The 18647-nt window shown below is 66.6% G+C and overlaps 2 protein-coding genes across 2 annotated transcripts; both read right to left on the reverse strand.

Moving 5' to 3' along the window:
- Positions 1-2259: 2259 nt before the first annotated feature.
- Positions 2260-18330, reverse strand: LOC148590486 (5-aminolevulinate synthase, erythroid-specific, mitochondrial-like). Its single transcript, XM_088538990.1, has 5 exons — positions 18255-18330; positions 15768-15932; positions 11543-11811; positions 4026-4188; positions 2260-2423 (listed from the first exon to the last, which is right to left on the reverse strand). The coding sequence occupies exons 1-5, from the start codon at positions 18328-18330 to the stop codon at positions 2260-2262; spliced, it is 837 nt and encodes a 278-aa protein (XP_088395116.1).
- LOC148590487 (uncharacterized) lies at positions 16059-17819 on the reverse strand (the record flags this gene model as incomplete). Its single annotated transcript, XM_088538987.1, has 4 exons — positions 17682-17819; positions 16632-16731; positions 16482-16511; positions 16059-16141 (listed from the first exon to the last, which is right to left on the reverse strand). Coding segments are annotated over exons 1-4 (351 nt in total), but the record flags the coding sequence as incomplete, so codon positions are not given.
- Positions 18331-18647: the final 317 nt, after the last annotated feature.

The raw sequence follows: 18647 nt of genomic DNA on the forward strand, positions 1-18647 counted from the left end.
ATGCACAAAGGGCTCATGGTGCAATAAGGGGACACACATGGGGACATGGGGACATGCACAAGGGGTCATGGTGCAATAGGGGACACATATAGGGGACATGGGGACATGCTCAAAAGGGGTCATGGTGCAATAGGGGGACATGCATGGGGACATGGGGACATGGGGACGTGCACAAAGGGGTCACATTGCAACATGGGGACATGGTGCAATAAGGGGACACCCATGGGGGACATGGGGACATGCACAAAAGTGTCATGGTGCAATAAGGGGACACATATGGGGACATGGGGACATGCACAAAGGGGTCCTGGTGCAATAAGGGGACACGCACGAGGGACATGGGGACAGGCACAAGGGGTCACAGTGCAACGAGGGGACACCCTATGGGGACAGAGCCGCAACACGGGGACATGGGGGACACGGACGGGGACAGGGGAGCAGTTGGGGACACCCCCCCCCCCGGTACCTCCACACTCATCGTCCCGGTGTCCCCAGGGGGTGACAGAGGCTCCCGGACGCCTGGGCCCCTCCGCGCGGGTGGCAGCGACGGCAGCGAAATGGGGACAACGGAGGGGGGAGGTGACACCCCCCCCCACGGCCACCCCCCGCGGAGGGGCCCAGGCGTCCGGCCCCCCGCGGCGCCGCTGACGTCACCGCCCCGGAGGGGACGATGGTATCGGTGACACCGGGGGGGGGACAGGGCCACCCCCGTCACCTTCCGCATTCCCCGTAAGGAGGGCAAAGGGCCCAGGCGTCCGGGCGGGGGGGGGGAGGGACCCGTAAAGAACCAGGCGGGTGACACGAGTGGGGACAAAGCGGTTGTTGTGCAGAAAGGGGCCCCGGCGTCCGGGGAGAGCGGAGAGGGGACCCTGGTGACAGGGGGGCCCAGGCGTCCGGATGGGTTTCGCACACGGGGCCCAGGCGTCCGAGAGGGGCCCAGGCGTCCGGGGCAGGTTTCGCACACGGGGACAGGGGGCCCCAGCGTCCGGGTGGGTTTGGGCACACGGGGATGGGACAAGCACAGGGGGCCCAGGCGTCCGGGGCAGGTTTCAACACACGGGGGCCCAGGCGTCCGGGTGGGTTTTGCACACAGGGATGGGGCGTCTGGGTGGATTTAGCACACAGGGACGGGACAAGCACAGGGGGCCCAGGCGTCCGGGTGGGGCCCAGGCGTCCGAGCAGGGTTCACACACGGGGCCCAGGCGTCCGGGGGGATTCGGCACACGGGGACAGGATGAGCGTGGGGGGCCCAGGCGTCCGGGAGGGGCCCGGGTGTCTGGGAGGGTTTCAGCACACGGGGACAGGGGGCCCAGGCGTCCGGGTGGGTTTCACACACGGGGCCCAGGCGTCCGGGGGGATTTGGGCACACAGGGACAGGGGGCCCAGGCGTCCGGGGGGGGTTTTAGCACACGGGGATCGGGGGCCCAGGCGTCCGGGAGGGGCCCAGGCGTCCGGGGGGGATTTCGCACACAGGGATGGGGGGGTCCGGGCGGGTTTCACACCCGGGGCCCAGGCGTCCGGGTGGGTTTTAGCACACAGGGACAGGATGAGCATGGGGGGCCCAGGCGTCCGGGAGGGGCCCGGGTGTCCGGGAGGGTTTCAGCACACGGGGACGGGGGGGCCCAGGCGTCCGGGGGGGGTTTTAGCACACAGGGATGGGGGGCCCTGGCGTCCGGGAGGGGCCCAGGCGTCCGGGGGGGATTTCGCACACAGATATGGGGAGTCCGGGGGGGCGGGTTTTGGCACACGGGGCCCCGGCGTCCGGGGGGATTCGACACACGGGGATGGGGGGCCCAGGCGTCCGGGAGGGGCCCAGGTGTCCGGGCCGGTTTCAGCACACGGGGCCCAGGCGTCCGGGCAGGTTTCAGCACACAGGAATGGGGGGGTCCGGGCGGGTTTCAGCACATGGGGACAGGGGGCCCAGGCGTCCGGGCGGGTTTCACACACGGGGCCCAGGCGTCCGGGAGGGGCCCAGGCGTCCGGGGGGGATTTCGCACACAGATATGGGGAGTCCGGGGGGGGAGTTTCAGCACACGGGGCCCCGGCGTCCGGGGCAGGTTTCGCACACGGGAACGGGAGGGGCCCAGGCGTCCGAGCAGGTTTCACACACGGGGCCCAGGCGTCTGGGGGAATTTGGCACACAGGGACAGGGGGCCCAGGCGTCCGGGAGGGGCCCAGGCGTCCAAGCAGGTTTCACACACAGGGCCCCGGCGTCCGGGGGGATTCGGCACACGGGGACGGGGGGCCCAGGCGTCCGGCTCAGGCCATGGCCGTGACGCAGCCCCGTCCTTCTCCCCACCCCAGCTCCCGCTCGGCCGCGCTCAGCAGCTCCAGGTGAAGGGGCCTCCGGCAGGACGAGCAGCTCCGGGCCGGGGCCGGCGCCCGCGGGAGCCCCAGGGAGCCCCAGACCTCGGAGAGCCGGTCTGGGGGGCGGGGGGGGGTCAGTGTGGGGCTGCCCCACATGTCCCCATGTCCCCATGTCCCTGATGTCCCCCCAATGTCCCCAATGTCCCCAATGTCCCCCTGTGTCCCCATTGTCCTCCTGTGTCCCCCCGTGTCCCCCCGTGTCCCTCCACGTCCCCAATGTCCCCCCACGTTCCCCAATGGCCCCTTATATCCCCAATGTCCCCAATGACCCCCATGTCCCCCCAATGTCCCCCCATGTTCCCCAGTGTCCCCCATATCCCCCGTGTCCCCAATGTCCCCCCACATCCCTCCATGTCCCCAATGGTCCCCAATGTCCCCTCATGTCCCTCCATGTCCCCAATGTTTCCCATGTCCCCAACCTCCCCATTGTCCCCAATGTCCCCATTGCCCCCATTCCCCCCAACATCCCCATCACCCCCATCACCCCCATTGTCCCCCATGTCCCCCCATGTCCCCATTGTCCCCATGTCCCTCCATTCCCCCCATCGTCCCCAATGTCCCCATTGTCCCCATCGCTCCCATTGTCCCCAATGTCCCCAATGTCCCCATTGTCCCCATTATCCCCAACATCCCCATCACCCCCATGTCCACCCATGTCCCCCCATGTCCCCATCGTCCCCATTGTCCCCCATGTCCCCATTGTCCCCCATTCTCCCCATCATCCCCAATGTCCCCCCATGTCCCCATCCCCCCATTGTCCCCATGTCCCCGCATGTCCCCCATGTCCCTATTGTCCCCATGTCCCCATTATCCCCATTGTTCCCATTCTCCCCATTGTCCCCATCACCCCCATTGTCCCCATTGTCCCCATGTCCCCATTGTCCCCCATTGTCCCCAACATCCCCATTGCCCCCCATTCTCCCTATTGTCCCCATGTCCCCAATGTCCCCATTGTCCCCATTCCCCCCAATGTCTCCAATGTCCCCAACATCCCCATTCTCCCCATGTCCCCCCATGTCCCCATTCCCCCAATTGCCCCCAATGTCTCCCATGTCCCCAATGTCCCCATTGTCCCCATTGTCCCCATCGTCCCCATTCCCCCCAATGTCCCCATTCCCCCCATTCCCCCCCATTGTCCCCATTCCCCCCATTTTCCCCATGTCCCCATCACCCCCATTGTCCCCATGTCCCCCCATGTCCCCATTGTCCCCCATGTCCCCCATTGCCCCCATGTCCCCATTCCCCCCATTGTCCCCATTGTCCCCATTGCCCCCATCACCCCCATGTCCCCCCATGTCCCCCCATTGTCCCCATGTCCCCCCATGTCCCCATTCCCCCCATTGTCCCCATTCCCCCCAATGTCTCCCATGTCCCCCATTGTCCCCATTGTCCCCATCACCCCCATGTCCCCCCATGTCCCCATTGCCCCCAATGTCTCCCATGTCCCCACTATCCCCATTGTCCCCCAATGTCCCCAACATCCCCATTCCCCCCCATTCCCCCCATTGTCCTCATGTCTGCACATGTCCCCCATGTCCCTATTGTCCCCATGTCCCCATTGTCCCCATTCCCCCCATTGCCCCCATGTCCCCATTCCCCCCATTCCCCTCACTGTCCCCACTGTCCCCATTGTCCCCATGTCCCCCCCCCATGCCCACCCGCCATGTTCTCCATCATGGCCGCGCTGTGATTGGGCGTCGCCGCCATCCGCAGCAGCTCGTGGCCCCGCGGCACCGTGGGGGGGTTGATGGCCTGGACGAAGAGGCCGTGACGGGCGAGGAGGGTCCGGCTGAGCCGGGCGGCCAGCGCCGCGTCCCCCACCTGGGGGAGATGTGGGGCAGCCGTGGGGCAGCCGTGGGGCCGGGACCCACAGCCGCTATGGGGCTGGGACCCACAACTGCTATGGGGCTGGGACCGGGACCCACAACCGCTATGGGGCTGGGACCCACAACCCCCATGGGGATCAGTGGGGCTGGGACCCACAACCGCTATGGGGATCAGTGGGGCTGGGGGTCCCTATGGGGCCCAGGCCGTGACGGGTGAGGAGGGTCCGGCTGAGCCGGGCGGCCAGCGCCGCGTCCCCCACCTGGGGGAGATGTGGGGCAGCCGTGGGGCAGCTGTGGGGCTGGGACCCACAACCGCTATGGGGCTGGGACCCACAACCCCCATGGGGATCAGTGGGGCTGGGGGTCCCTATGGGGCCCAGGCCGTGACGGGCGAGGAGGGTCCGGCTGAGCCGGGCGGCCAGCGCCGCGTCCCCCACCTGGGGGAGATGTGGGGCAGCCGTGGGGCAGCCGTGGGGCTGGGACCCACAACCGCTATGGGGCTGGGACCCACAACCACTATGGGGATCAGTGGGGCTGGGACCCACAGCCGCTATGGGGCTGGGACCCACAGCCGCTATGGGGATCAGTGGGGCTGGGACCCACAGCCGCTATGGGGCTGGGACCCACAACCCCCATGGGGATCAGTGGGGCTGGGACCCACAACCGCTATGGGGATCAGTGGGGCCGGGACCCACAACCCCCATGGGGATCAGTGGGGCTGGGGGTCCCTATGGGGCCCAGGCCGTGTCGGGCCAGGAGGGTCCGGCTGAGCCGGGCGGCCAGCGCCGCGTCCCCCACCTGGGGGAGACCGGGATCAGTGGGGCAGCCGTGGGGCAGCCGTGGGGCCGGGACCCACAGCCGCTATGGGGATCAGTGGGGCTGGGGGTCCCTATGGGGCCCAGGCCGTGTCGGGTGAGGAGGGTCCGGCTGAGCCGGGCGGCCAGCGCCGCATCCCCCACCTGGGGGAGACCGGGATCAGTGGGGCAGCCGTGGGGCAGCCGTGGGGCCGGGACCCACAGCCGCTATGGGGATCAGTGGGGCTGGGGGTCCCTATGGGGCCCAGGCCGTGTCGGGTGAGGAGGGTCCGGCTGAGCCGGGCGGCCAGCGCCGCATCCCCCACCTGGGGGAGACCGGGATCAGTGGGGCAGCCGTGGGGCAGCTGTGGGGCCGGGACCCACAACCGCTATGGGGCTGGGACCCACAACCCCCATGGGGATCAGTGGGGCTGGGACCCACAACCACTATGGGGCTGGGACCCACAACCCCCATGGGGATCAGTGGGGCCGGGACCCACAACCGCTATGGGGCTGGGACCCACAACCCCCATGGGGATCAGTGGGGCTGGGACCCACAACCGCTATGGGGATCAGTGGGGCTGGGACCCACAGCCGCTATGGGGCTGGGACCCACAACCCCCATGGGGATCAGTGGGGCTGGCACCGGGACCCACAACCGCTATGGGGATCCGTGGGGCTGGGACCCACAACCCCCATGGGGATCACTGGGGCTGGGACCCACAGCCGCTATGGGGATCAGTGGGGCTGGGGGTCCCTATGGGGCCCAGGCCGTGACGGGCGAGGAGGGTCCGGCTGAGCCGGGCGGCCAGCGCCGCGTCCCCCACCTGGGGGAGATGTGGGGCAGCCGTGGGGCCGGGACCCACAACCCCCATGGGGATCAGTGGGGCTGGGGGTCCCTATGGGGCCCAGGCCGTGATGGGCCAGGAGGGTCCGGCTGAGCCGGGCGGCCAGCGCCGCGTCCCCCACCTGGGGGAGATGTGGGGCAGCCGTGGGGCAGCCGTGGGGCTGGGACCCACAACCGCTATGGGGCTGGGACCCACAACCCCCATGGGGATCAGTGGGGCTGGGACCCACAGCCCCTATGGGGATCAGTGGGGCTGGGACCCCCTATGGGGCCCAGGCCGTGACGGGCGAGGAGGGTCCGGCTGAGCCGGGCGGCCAGCGCCGCGTCCCCCACCTGGGGGAGATGTGGGGCAGCCGTGGGGCCGGGACCCACAACCGCTATGGGGCACCCCGACCCCCAAAGGGGCCCAGGCGTCCGGGACCCACAACCGCTATGGGGCTCAGTGGGGCTGGGACCAGGACCCACAACCGCTATGGGGCTGGGACCCACAACCGCTATGGGGCTCAGTGGGGCTGGCACCGGGACCCACAACCTCTATGGGGCCCAGGTGTCCGGGGCTCCCTATGGGTCCTGGTGTCCGGGACCTCCCTATGGGGCCCAGGCGTCCGGGAACCCCCTCTATGGGCCCAGGCGTCCGGGGGTCCCTATGGGGCCCAGGCCGTGTCGGGTGAGGAGGGTCCGGCTGAGCCGGGCGGCCAGCGCCGCGTCCCCCACCTGGGGGAGATGTGGGGCAGCCGTGGGGCTGGGACCCACAACCGCTATGGGGCTGGGACCCACAACCCCCATGGGGATCAGTGGGGCTGGGACCCACAGCCGCTATGGGGATCAGTGGGGCTGGGGGTCCCTATGGGGCCCAGGCCGTGATGGGCCAGGAGGGTCCGGCTGAGCCGGGCGGCCAGCGCCGCGTCCCCCACCTGGGGGGAGATGTGGGGCAGCCGTGGGGCAGCCGTGGGGCCGGGACCCACAGCCGCTATGGGGATCAGTGGGGCTGGCACCGGGACCCACAGCCGCTATGGGGCTGGGACCCACAACCCCCATGGGGATCAGTGGGGCCGGGACCAGGACCCACAGCCGCTATGGGGCTGGGACCCACAGCCGCTATGGGGCACCCCGACCCCCAAAGGGGCCCAGGCGTCCGGGACCCACAACCCCTATGGGGCCCAGGCATCCGGGGGTCCCTATGGGTCTTGGTGTTCGGGACCCCTATGGGGCCCTGGTGTTCCGGACCTCCCTATGGGGTCCTGGTGTTCGGGAATCCCTATGGGGCCCAGGTGTCTGGGGGTCCCTATGGGGCCCAGGCGTCGGGAACCCCCCTCTATGGGTCCTGGTGTCCGGGGGTCCCTATGGGGCCCAGGCCGTGACGGGCGAGGAGGGTCCGGCTGAGCCGGGCGGCCAGCGCCGCGTCCCCCACCTGGGGGAGACCGGGATCAGTGGGGCAGCCGTGGGGCAGCCGTGGGGCCGGGACCCACAGCCGCTATGGGGATCAGTGGGGCTGGGGGTCCCTATGGGGCCCAGGCCGTGTCGGGTGAGGAGGGTCCGGCTGAGCCGGGCGGCCAGCGCCGCATCCCCCACCTGGGGGAGACCGGGATCAGTGGGGCAGCCGTGGGGCAGCTGTGGGGCCGGGACCCACAACCGCTATGGGGCTGGGACCCACAACCCCCATGGGGATCAGTGGGGCTGGGACCCACAACCACTATGGGGCTGGGACCCACAACCCCCATGGGGATCAGTGGGGCCGGGACCCACAACCGCTATGGGGCTGGGACCCACAACCCCCATGGGGATCAGTGGGGCTGGGACCCACAACCGCTATGGGGATCAGTGGGGCTGGGACCCACAGCCGCTATGGGGCTGGGACCCACAACCCCCATGGGGATCAGTGGGGCTGGCACCGGGACCCACAACCGCTATGGGGATCCGTGGGGCTGGGACCCACAACCCCCATGGGGATCACTGGGGCTGGGACCCACAGCCGCTATGGGGATCAGTGGGGCTGGGGGTCCCTATGGGGCCCAGGCCGTGACGGGCGAGGAGGGTCCGGCTGAGCCGGGCGGCCAGCGCCGCGTCCCCCACCTGGGGGAGATGTGGGGCAGCCGTGGGGCCGGGACCCACAACCCCCATGGGGATCAGTGGGGCTGGGGGTCCCTATGGGGCCCAGGCCGTGATGGGCCAGGAGGGTCCGGCTGAGCCGGGCGGCCAGCGCCGCGTCCCCCACCTGGGGGAGATGTGGGGCAGCCGTGGGGCAGCCGTGGGGCTGGGACCCACAACCGCTATGGGGCTGGGACCCACAACCCCCATGGGGATCAGTGGGGCTGGGACCCACAGCCCCTATGGGGATCAGTGGGGCTGGGACCCCCTATGGGGCCCAGGCCGTGACGGGCGAGGAGGGTCCGGCTGAGCCGGGCGGCCAGCGCCGCGTCCCCCACCTGGGGGAGATGTGGGGCAGCCGTGGGGCCGGGACCCACAACCGCTATGGGGCACCCCGACCCCCAAAGGGGCCCAGGCGTCCGGGACCCACAACCGCTATGGGGCTCAGTGGGGCTGGGACCAGGACCCACAACCGCTATGGGGCTGGGACCCACAACCGCTATGGGGCTCAGTGGGGCTGGCACCGGGACCCACAACCTCTATGGGGCCCAGGTGTCCGGGGCTCCCTATGGGTCCTGGTGTCCGGGACCTCCCTATGGGGCCCAGGCGTCCGGGAACCCCCTCTATGGGCCCAGGCGTCCGGGGGTCCCTATGGGGCCCAGGCCGTGTCGGGTGAGGAGGGTCCGGCTGAGCCGGGCGGCCAGCGCCGCGTCCCCCACCTGGGGGAGATGTGGGGCAGCCGTGGGGCTGGGACCCACAACCGCTATGGGGCTGGGACCCACAACCCCCATGGGGATCAGTGGGGCTGGGACCCACAGCCGCTATGGGGATCAGTGGGGCTGGGGGTCCCTATGGGGCCCAGGCCGTGACGGGCGAGGAGGGTCCGGCTGAGCCGGGCGGCCAGCGCCGCGTCCCCCACCTGGGGGGAGATGTGGGGCAGCCGTGGGGCAGCCGTGGGGCCGGGACCCACAGCCGCTATGGGGATCAGTGGGGCTGGCACCGGGACCCACAGCCGCTATGGGGCTGGGACCCACAACCCCCATGGGGATCAGTGGGGCCGGGACCAGGACCCACAGCCGCTATGGGGCTGGGACCCACAGCCGCTATGGGGCACCCCGACCCCCAAAGGGGCCCAGGCGTCCGGGACCCACAACCCCTATGGGGCCCAGGCATCCGGGGGTCCCTATGGGTCTTGGTGTTCGGGACCCCTATGGGGCCCTGGTGTTCCGGACCTCCCTATGGGGTCCTGGTGTTCGGGAATCCCTATGGGGCCCAGGTGTCTGGGGGTCCCTATGGGGCCCAGGCGTCGGGAACCCCCTCTATGGGTCCTGGTGTCCGGGGGGTCCCTATGGGGCCCAGGCCGTGACGGGCCAGGAGGGTCCGGCTGAGCCGGGCGGCCAGCGCCGCGTCCCCCACCTGGGGGAGACCGGGATCAGTGGGGCAGCCGTGGGGCAGCCGTGGGGCCGGGACCCACAGCCGCTATGGGGATCAGTGGGGCTGGGGGTCCCTATGGGGCCCAGGCCGTGTCGGGTGAGGAGGGTCCGGCTGAGCCGGGCGGCAGCGCCGCATCCCCCACCTGGGGGAGACCGGGATCAGTGGGGCAGCCGTGGGGCAGCTGTGGGGCCGGGACCCACAACCGCTATGGGGCTGGGACCCACAACCCCCATGGGGATCAGTGGGGCTGGGACCCACAACCACTATGGGGCTGGGACCCACAACCCCCATGGGGATCAGTGGGGCCGGGACCCACAACCGCTATGGGGCTGGGACCCACAACCCCCATGGGGATCAGTGGGGCTGGGACCCACAACCGCTATGGGGATCAGTGGGGCTGGGACCCACAGCCGCTATGGGGCTGGGACCCACAACCCCCATGGGGATCAGTGGGGCTGGCACCGGGACCCACAACCGCTATGGGGATCCGTGGGGCTGGGACCCACAACCCCCATGGGGATCACTGGGGCTGGGACCCACAGCCGCTATGGGGATCAGTGGGGCTGGGGGTCCCTATGGGGCCCAGGCCGTGACGGGCGAGGAGGGTCCGGCTGAGCCGGGCGGCCAGCGCCGCGTCCCCCACCTGGGGGAGATGTGGGGCAGCCGTGGGGCCGGGACCCACAACCGCTATGGGGCACCCCGACCCCCAAAGGGCCCAGGCGTCCGGGACCCACAACCGCTATGGGGCTCAGTGGGGCTGGGACCAGGACCCACAACCGCTATGGGGCTGGGACCCACAACCGCTATGGGGCTCAGTGGGGCTGGCACCGGGACCCACAACCTCTATGGGGCCCAGGTGTCCGGGGCTCCCTATGGGTCCTGGTGTCCGGGACCTCCCTATGGGGCCCAGGCGTCCGGGAACCCCCTCTATGGGCCCAGGCGTCCGGGGGTCCCTATGGGGCCCAGGCCGTGTCGGGTGAGGAGGGTCCGGCTGAGCCGGGCGGCCAGCGCCGCGTCCCCCACCTGGGGGGAGATGTGGGGCAGCCGTGGGGCAGCCGTGGGGCCGGGACCCACAGCCGCTATGGGGCTGGGACCCACAACCCCCATGGGGATCAGTGGGGCTGGGACCCACAGCTGCTATGGGGATCAGTGGGACTGGCACCGGGACCCACAACCGCTATGGGGCCCAGGTGTCCGGGGCTCCCTATGGGGCCCAGGTGTCCAGGGGTCCCTATGGGGCCCAGGCGTCCGGGACCCCCAACCCCCCCAATGGGCCCCCCAAATCCCCCCATGGGGCCCAGGTGTCCGGGAACCCCAACCCCCCCATGGGGGCCCAGGCGTCCGGGACCCCCTATGGGCCCCCAACCCCCCCAATGGGCCCAGGCGTCTGGGACCCCCAACTCCCCCAAAGGGCCCCGGTGTCCGGGACTCCCTATGGGACCCCCAACCTCCCCAATGGGTCCTGGTGTCCGGGACCTCTCTATGGGGCCCCCAACCTCCCCTATGGGGCCCAGGCGTCCGGGAACCCCAAGCCCCGCAATGGGGCCCAGGCGTCCGGGACCCTCTATGGGACCCCCAACCTCCCCTATGGGGCCCAGGCGTCCGGGAACCCCTATGGGCTCCCCAACCTCCCAAATGGGCCCAGGCGTCTGGGACCCCCCTATGGGCCCCCCAAATTCCCCCATGGGCCCCGGTGTCCAGGACCCCCTATGGGCCCCCCAACCTCCCAAATGGGCCCAGGCGTCCGGGACCCCCCAATGGGCCCCCCCAAATCCCCCTATGGGGCCCAGGCGTCCGGGACCCCCTATGGGCTCCCCAACCTCCCCTATGGGGCCCAGGCATCCGGGACCCCCCTATGGGACCCCCCAAATCCCCCTATGGGGCCCAGGCGTCTGGGACCCTCTATGGGACCCCCCAACCTCCCCTATGGGCCCCCCAACCCCCCCTATGGGGCCCAGGCATCTGGGCCCCCCAACCTCCCCAATGGGCCCAGGCGTCCGGGACCTCCCTATGGGTCCTGGTGTCTGGGGCTCCCTATGGGGCCCAGGTGTCCGGGCCCCCCAACCCCTGCAATGGGGCCCAGGCGTCCGGGACCCCCAACCTCCCAAATGGGCCCAGGCGTCCGGGACCCCCAATCCCCCTATGACCCCCCCCACCCCCCATTGGGCCCCGGCGCCCGGACCCACCGGCAGCGGCACCAAGTGGCTCTCGCAGGGCAGCACCGGGAGCCCCCGCTCGCGGAGCAGCCCCCGGAGGTGCCGGGAATTCCGGAGCGTCGCCCTCCGGAGCGTCGCCCCCTCCGGCGCCGCCAGGACGCGCAGGGCGGCCAAGGCCCCCGCGGCCACGGGGGGCGGCAGCGCCGTGGTGAAGATGAAGCCGGGGCCCAGGGAGCGGACGGCGTCGACCAGGACGGCGGGGCCGGCGATGTAGCCGCCCACGGCGCCCAGCGCCTTCCCTAGAGACAGTGTGGGTCTATGGGGCTGAGCCCCATAGCGGAGACCCATAGAGACCCATAGAGACCCATAGAGACCCCTACGGCGTCGACCAGGACGGCGGGGCCCGCGATGTAGCCGCCCACGGCGCCCAGCGCCTTCCCTGGGGACCCAGAGAGACCCATAGAGACCCATAGAGACCCATAGCGCCCCATAGCAGAGACCCAGAGAGACCCATAGGGAGCCATAGAGACCCATAGAGACCCATAGCACCCCATAGAGACCCATAGAGACCCATAGCGCCCCATAGCAGAGACCCATAGAGAGCCATAGGGAGCCATAGAGACCCATAGAGACCCCTATGGCGTCGACCAGCACGGCGGGGCCGGCGATGTAGCCGCCCACGGCGCCCAGCGCCTTCCCTGGGGACAGAGACCCACTGTGACCCATAGCGTGAGCCAGGCAGACCCATAGTGCCCCATAGTGACCCATAGCGACCCATAGAGACCCATAGGGACCCATAGAGACCCCTATGGTGTCGACCAGCACGGCGGGGCCGGCGATGTAGCCGCCCACGGCGCCCAGCACCTTCCCTGGGGCGGAGACCCACTGCGACCTATAGCGCCCCATAGAGACCCATAGAGACCCATAGAGACCCATAGGGAGCCATAGAGACCCACTGTACCCCATAGAGACCCATAGAGACCCATAGCACTCCATAGCGACTCATAGGGAGCCATAGAGACCCACTGCGACCCATAGAGACCCATAGAGACCCATAGAGACCCACTGCGACCTATAGCGACCCATAGCGGAGACCCATAGAGACCCATAGAGACCCATAGGGAGCCATAGAGACCCATAGAGACCCCTATGGTGTCGACCAGGACGGCGGGGCCGGCGATGTAGCCGCCCACGGCGCCCAGCGCCTTCCCTAGAGACCCAGAGAGACCCATAGAGACCCATAGAGACCCACTGTGCCCCATAGCGACCCATGGAGACCCATAGGGAGCCATAGGGAGCCATAGAGACCCATAGAGCCCCATGGAGCGGACGGCGTTGACCAGGACGGCGGGGCCCGCGATGTAGCCGCCCACGGCGCCCAGCGCCTTCCCTGGGGACAGGGGGTGTCTGTGGGGCTGAGCCCCATAGCGACCAATAGCGGAGACCCATAGCGACCCATAGAGACCCATAGAGACCCATAGAGACCCATAGACCCATAGTGCCCCATAGAGGAGACCCATAGAGACCCACTGCGACCCACAGAGACACGTAGAGACCCATAGTGCCCCATAGCGCCCCATAGCGGAGACCCATAGAGACCCATAGGGAGCCATAGAGACCCATAGAGACCCCTATGGTGTCGACCAGGACGGCGGGGCCGGCGATGTAGCCGCCCACAGCGCCCAGCGCCTTCCCTGGGGACCCAGAGAGACCCATAGAGACCCATAGAGACCCATAGGGAGCCATAGAGACCCATAGAGACCCATAGCGCCCCATAGAGACCCCTACGGCGTCGACCAGGACGGCGGGGCCGGCGATGTAGCCGCCCACGGCGCCCAGCGCCTTCCCTGGGGACCCAGAGAGACCCATAGCGACCCACTGTGCCCCATAGAGACCCATAGGGAGCCATAGAGACCCATAGCGACCCATAGGGAGCCATAGAGACCCATAGGGAGCCATAGAGACCCATAGAGACCCCTATGGTGTCGACCAGGACGGCGGGGCCGGCGATGTAGCCGCCCACGGCGCCCAGCGCCTTCCCTGGGGACAGTGTGGGTCTATGGGGCTGAGCCCCATAGCGACCCATAGCGCCCCATAGCGGAGCCCCATAGAGACCCATAGGGAGCCATAGAGACCCAAAGACCCACTGCGCCCCATAGCGCCCCATAGCGGAGACCCATAGAGACCCATAGGGAGCCATAGAGACCCACTGCGACCCCTAGAGACCCATAGAGACCCATAGGGAGCCATAGAGACCCAAAGACCCATAGCGCCCCATAGCGACCTATAGCGCCCCATAGCGCCCCATAGCCGCCCCATAGCGCCCCATAGCCGCCCCATACCCGCCCCATACCTGCCCCATAGCTGCCCCATAGCGCCCCATAGCAGAGACCCATAGAGACCCATAGGGAGCCATAGAGACCCACTGCGACCCCTAGAGACCCATAGGGAGCTGTAGAGACCCATAGGGAGCCATAGAGACCCAAAGACCCACTGTGCCCCATAGCGCCCCATAGTGCCCCATAGTGCCCCATAGCGCCCCATAGCCGCCCCATAGCGCCCCATAGCGCTCACCCAGGGTCCCCGCCACCACGTCCACGCTGCCCTCCAGGCCGTCGCGCTGGGCGATGCCGCCCCCGCGCGCCCCATAGATCCCGACCGCGCCCCATAGCGCCCCATAGCGGAGCCCCATAGAGACCCATAGGGAGCCATAGAGACCCACTGCGAGCCCTAGAGACCCATAGAGACCCATAGGGAGCCATAGAGACCCATAGGGAGCCATAGAGACCCACTGCGACCCCTAGAGACCCCTAGAGACCCATAGGGAGCTATAGAGACCCAAAGACCCACTGCGCCCCATAGCTGCCCCATAGCTGCCCCATAGCCGCCCCATAGCGCCCCATAGCTGCCCCATAGCGCCCCATAGCGGAGACCCATAGAGACCCATAGGGAGCCATAGAGACCCACTGCGACCCCTAGAGACCCATAGGGAGCTGTAGAGACCCATAGGGAGCCATAGAGACCCAAAGACCCACTGCGCCCCATAGCGCCCCATAGCGACCTATAGTGCCCCATAGCACCCCATAGCGGAGACCCATACCCATAGGGAGCCATAGAGACCCACTGCGACCCCTAGAGACCCCTAGAGACCCATAGGGAGCCATAGAGACCCAAAGACCCGCTGTGCCCCATAGCGCCCCATAGCGCCCCATAGCCGCCCCATAGCCGCCCCATAGCTGCCCCATAGCCGCCCCATAGTGCCCCATAGCGCCCCATAGCTGCCCCATAGCTGCCCCACTGCGCCCCATAGTGCCCCATAGCGCCCCATAGCTGCCCCATAGCTGCCCCATAGCGCCCCATAGCGCCCCATAGCTGCCCCATAGCGCTCACCCAGGGTCCCCGCCACCACGTCCACGCTGCCCTCCAGGCCGTCGCGCTGGGCGATGCCGCCCCCGCGCGCCCCATAGATCCCGACCGCGCCCCATAGCGCCCCATAGCGGAGCCCCATAGAGACCCATAGGGAGCCATAGAGACCCACTGCGACCCCTAGAGACCCATAGAGACCCATAGAGAGCCATAGAGACCCAAAGACACACTGCGCCCCATAGCGCCCCATAGCCACCCCATAGCGCCCCATAGCTGCCCCATAGCTGCCCCATAGTGCCCCATAGCCACCCCATAGCGCCCCATACCCGCCCCATAGCCGCCCCATAGTGCCCCATAGCCGCCCCATAGTGCCCCATAGCGCCCCATAGCTGCCCCATAGCTGCCCCATAGCGCTCACCCAGGGTCCCCGCCACCACGTCCACGCTGCCCTCCAGGCCGTCGCGCTGGGCGATGCCGCCCCCGCGCGCCCCATAGATCCCGACCGCGCCCCATAGCGCCCCATAGCGGAGCCCCATAGAGACCCATAGGGAGCCATAGAGACCCACTGCGACCCCTAGAGACCCATAGGGAGCCATAGAGACCCATAGGGAGCCATAGAGACCCAAAGACCCATAGCGCCCCATAGCTGCCCCATAGCTGCCCCATAGCTGCCCCATAGCGCCCCATAGCACCGCATAGCGGAGCCCCATAGAGACCCATAGGGAGCCATAGAGACCCACTGCGACCCCTAGAGACCCATAGAGACCCATAGAGACCCATAAGGAGCCATAGAGACCCAAACACCCACTGTGCCCCATAGCTGCCCCATAGCTGCCCCATAGCTGCCCCATAGCACCCCATAGCGCCCCATAGCGCCCCCAGCGCTCACCCAGGGTCCCCGCCACCACGTCCACGCTGCCCTCCAGGCCGTCGCGCTGGGCGATGCCGCCCCCGCGCGCCCCATAGATCCCGACCGCGTGCACCTCGTCCACGTAGGTCAGCGCCCCATAGTCGTGGGCCACGGCGCAGAGCGCCCGCAGCGGCGCCACCGACCCTGCGGGACGTATAGGGACGTATGGGGACCTATGGGGACGTATGGGGATGTATAGGGACCTATAGGGATGTATGGGGACATATAGGGACGGATAGGGATGTATGGGGACGTATTGGAACATATAGGGACATATAGGGACAGATAGGGACCTATAGGGACGTATGGGGACATATAGGGACATATAGGGACGTATGGGGACGTATAGGGACCTATAGGGATGTATGGGGACGTATGGAGACAGATGGGGACATATAGGGATGTATAGGGACCTATAGGGACCTATAGGGGTGTATAGGGAGGTATGGGGACATATAGGGGCATATAGGGACCTATAGGGACCTATAGGGGTGTATAGGGGCGTATGGAGACAGATGGGGACATATAGGGATGTATAGGGACCCATAGGGGTGTATAGGGGCATATGGAGACAGATGGGGACATATAGGGACGTATAGGGACGTATAGGGACCTATAGGGATGTATAGGGACATATAGGGGCATATAGGGACCTATAGGGACCTATAGGGGTGTATAGGGGCGTATGGAGACAGATGGGGACATATAGGGATGTATAGGGACCTATAGGGACCTATAGGGATGTATAGGGACGTATGGAGACAGATGGGGACATATAGGGATGTATAGGGACCTATAGGGACCTATAGGGGTGTATAGGGACGTATGGAGACAGATGAGGACCTATAGGGATGTATAGGGACCTATAGGGACGTATGGGGACGTATAGAGACGTATAGGGACCTATAGGGATGTATAGGGACATATAGGGGCATATAGGGACCTATAGGGACCTATAGGGGTGTATAGGGGCGTATGGAGACAGATGGGGACATATAGGGATGTATAGGGACCTATAGGGACCTATAGGAGTGTATAGGGACGTATGGAGACAGATGGGGACGTATAGGGACCTATAGGGATGTATAGGGACGTATGGAGACAGATGGGGACATATAGGGATGTATAGGGATGTATAGGGATGTATAGGGACCTATAGGGGTGTATAGGGGCGTATGGAGACAGATGGGGACATATAGGGACGTATAGGGACGTATGGGGACATATAGAGACGTATAGGGACATATAGGGATGTATAGCGACGTATAGGGACCTATAGGGATGTATGGGGACGTATGGGGACATATAGGGACGGATAGGGACCTATAGGGATGTATGGGGACGTATAGGAACACATAGGGATGTATAGGGATGTATAGGAACATATGGGGACGTATAGGAAGATATGGGGACATATAGGGACAGATGGGGACATAGACGTATAGGGACAGATGGGGACATATAGGGACATATGGGGACATATAGGGATGTATGCGGACGTATAGGAACAGATGGTGACATATAGGGATGTATAGGGACGCATGGGGACGTATAGGAACATATGGGGACGTATAAGGACATATGGGGACGTATAGGGACGTATGGGGACGTATGGGGACGTATATGGATGTATAGCAACATATAGGGATGTATGGGGACATATGGGAACATATAGGGACGTATAGGGATGTATGGGGACATATGGGGACAGATGGGGACATATAGGGACGTATGAGGACATATAGGGATGTATGGGGATGTATAGGGACATATAGGGACATATAGGGATGGATGGGGACGTATGGGAGTGTATGGGGATAGATGGGGATGGATGGGGACATATGAGCACATATAGGGATGTATAGGGACAGATGGGGACGTATAGGGACATACGCGGGTATATAGGGATGTGTAGGGACATATAAGGACGTCCGGGGATGTATAGGGACCTATTGGGCTCCCGGGGGGGTTTTGGGGGTCCCTGGGGCCGTTTTTGGGCCTCCCAATGTCATTTTTGGCCCCCGATTCCATTTTTGGCCTCCCTGGGTCCATTTTTGGCCTCCTCAGGCTGTTTTGGGGCTCCTCAGGAGCTATTTTAGGGTCCCCGGTTCCGTTTTTGGCCTCCCCAAGGCCCTTTTTGGCCTCCCCAGGGGCTGTTTTTGGGCCTCCCCAGCCCATTTTTGCCCTCCCTGGGTCCATTTTTGGACTCCCCAGGGGCTATTTTAGGGTCCCCGAGGCCGTTTTTGGGGCTTCCCAGGGGGTATTTTAGGGTCCCTGGGGCCATTTTTGGCCTCCCCGAAGCCATTTTTGGGCCTCCCTGGTTCCATTTTCGGGCCTCCCTGGTTCCATTTTTGGGCCTCCCAATGTCATTTTTGGCCTCCCCAGGGGGTATTTTTGGCCCCCGGTTCCATTTTTGGCCTCCCTGGCCCCGTTTCTGGCCCCATTTGGCCCCGTTTCACCCCTCACCGTCCATGGAGTGCACGGACTCGAAGGCCACGATCCGGGGCCGCCCCGGGGGGTATTTTAGGGTCCCTGGGGCCATTTTTGGCCTCCCCGAAGCCATTTTTGGCCTCCCTGGGTCCATTTTCCGCCTCCTGAGGCTGTTTTTGGGCTCCCCGAGGCCATTTTCGGCCTCCCCAGGCTGTTTTTGGCCTCCCCAGTGGGTATTTTAGGGTCCCTGAGGCCATTTTTGGCCTCCCTGGTTCCATTTTTGGCCTCCCTGGTTCCATTTTTGGGCCTCTCCAGGCCATTTTTGGGCCTCCCCTAGGGGTATTTTTGGCCTCCGGGTTCCGTTTTTGGCCTCCCCAGGGCTATTTTTGGGCCTCCCCAGGGCATTTTTGACCTCCTAAGGCCGTTTTT

Source organism: Tinamus guttatus, unplaced genomic scaffold (genome assembly GCF_059628265.1).
Source record: "Tinamus guttatus ecotype Peru unplaced genomic scaffold, ASM5962826v1 Tinamus_guttatus_pri_ptg001314l, whole genome shotgun sequence".
In the NCBI taxonomy this organism is placed as follows: Eukaryota; Metazoa; Chordata; class Aves; order Tinamiformes; family Tinamidae; genus Tinamus; species Tinamus guttatus.

Excerpts from the sequence above, each read along its gene's own strand:
- LOC148590486 (XM_088538990.1), bottom strand. The coding sequence starts at position 18,330 with ATGGCCCCAGGGACCCTAAAATACCCCCCGGGGCGGCCCCGGATCGTG. Across the intron at positions 4,189-11,542 it reads GCCACTTGGTGCCGCTGCCG|GTGGGGGACGCGGCGCTGGC; the intron begins GTGGGTCCGGGC and ends CATCTCCCCCAG. Across the intron at positions 2,424-4,025 it reads CATGATGGAGAACATGGCGG|ACCGGCTCTCCGAGGTCTGG; the intron begins GTGGGCATGGGG and ends CCCGCCCCCCAG.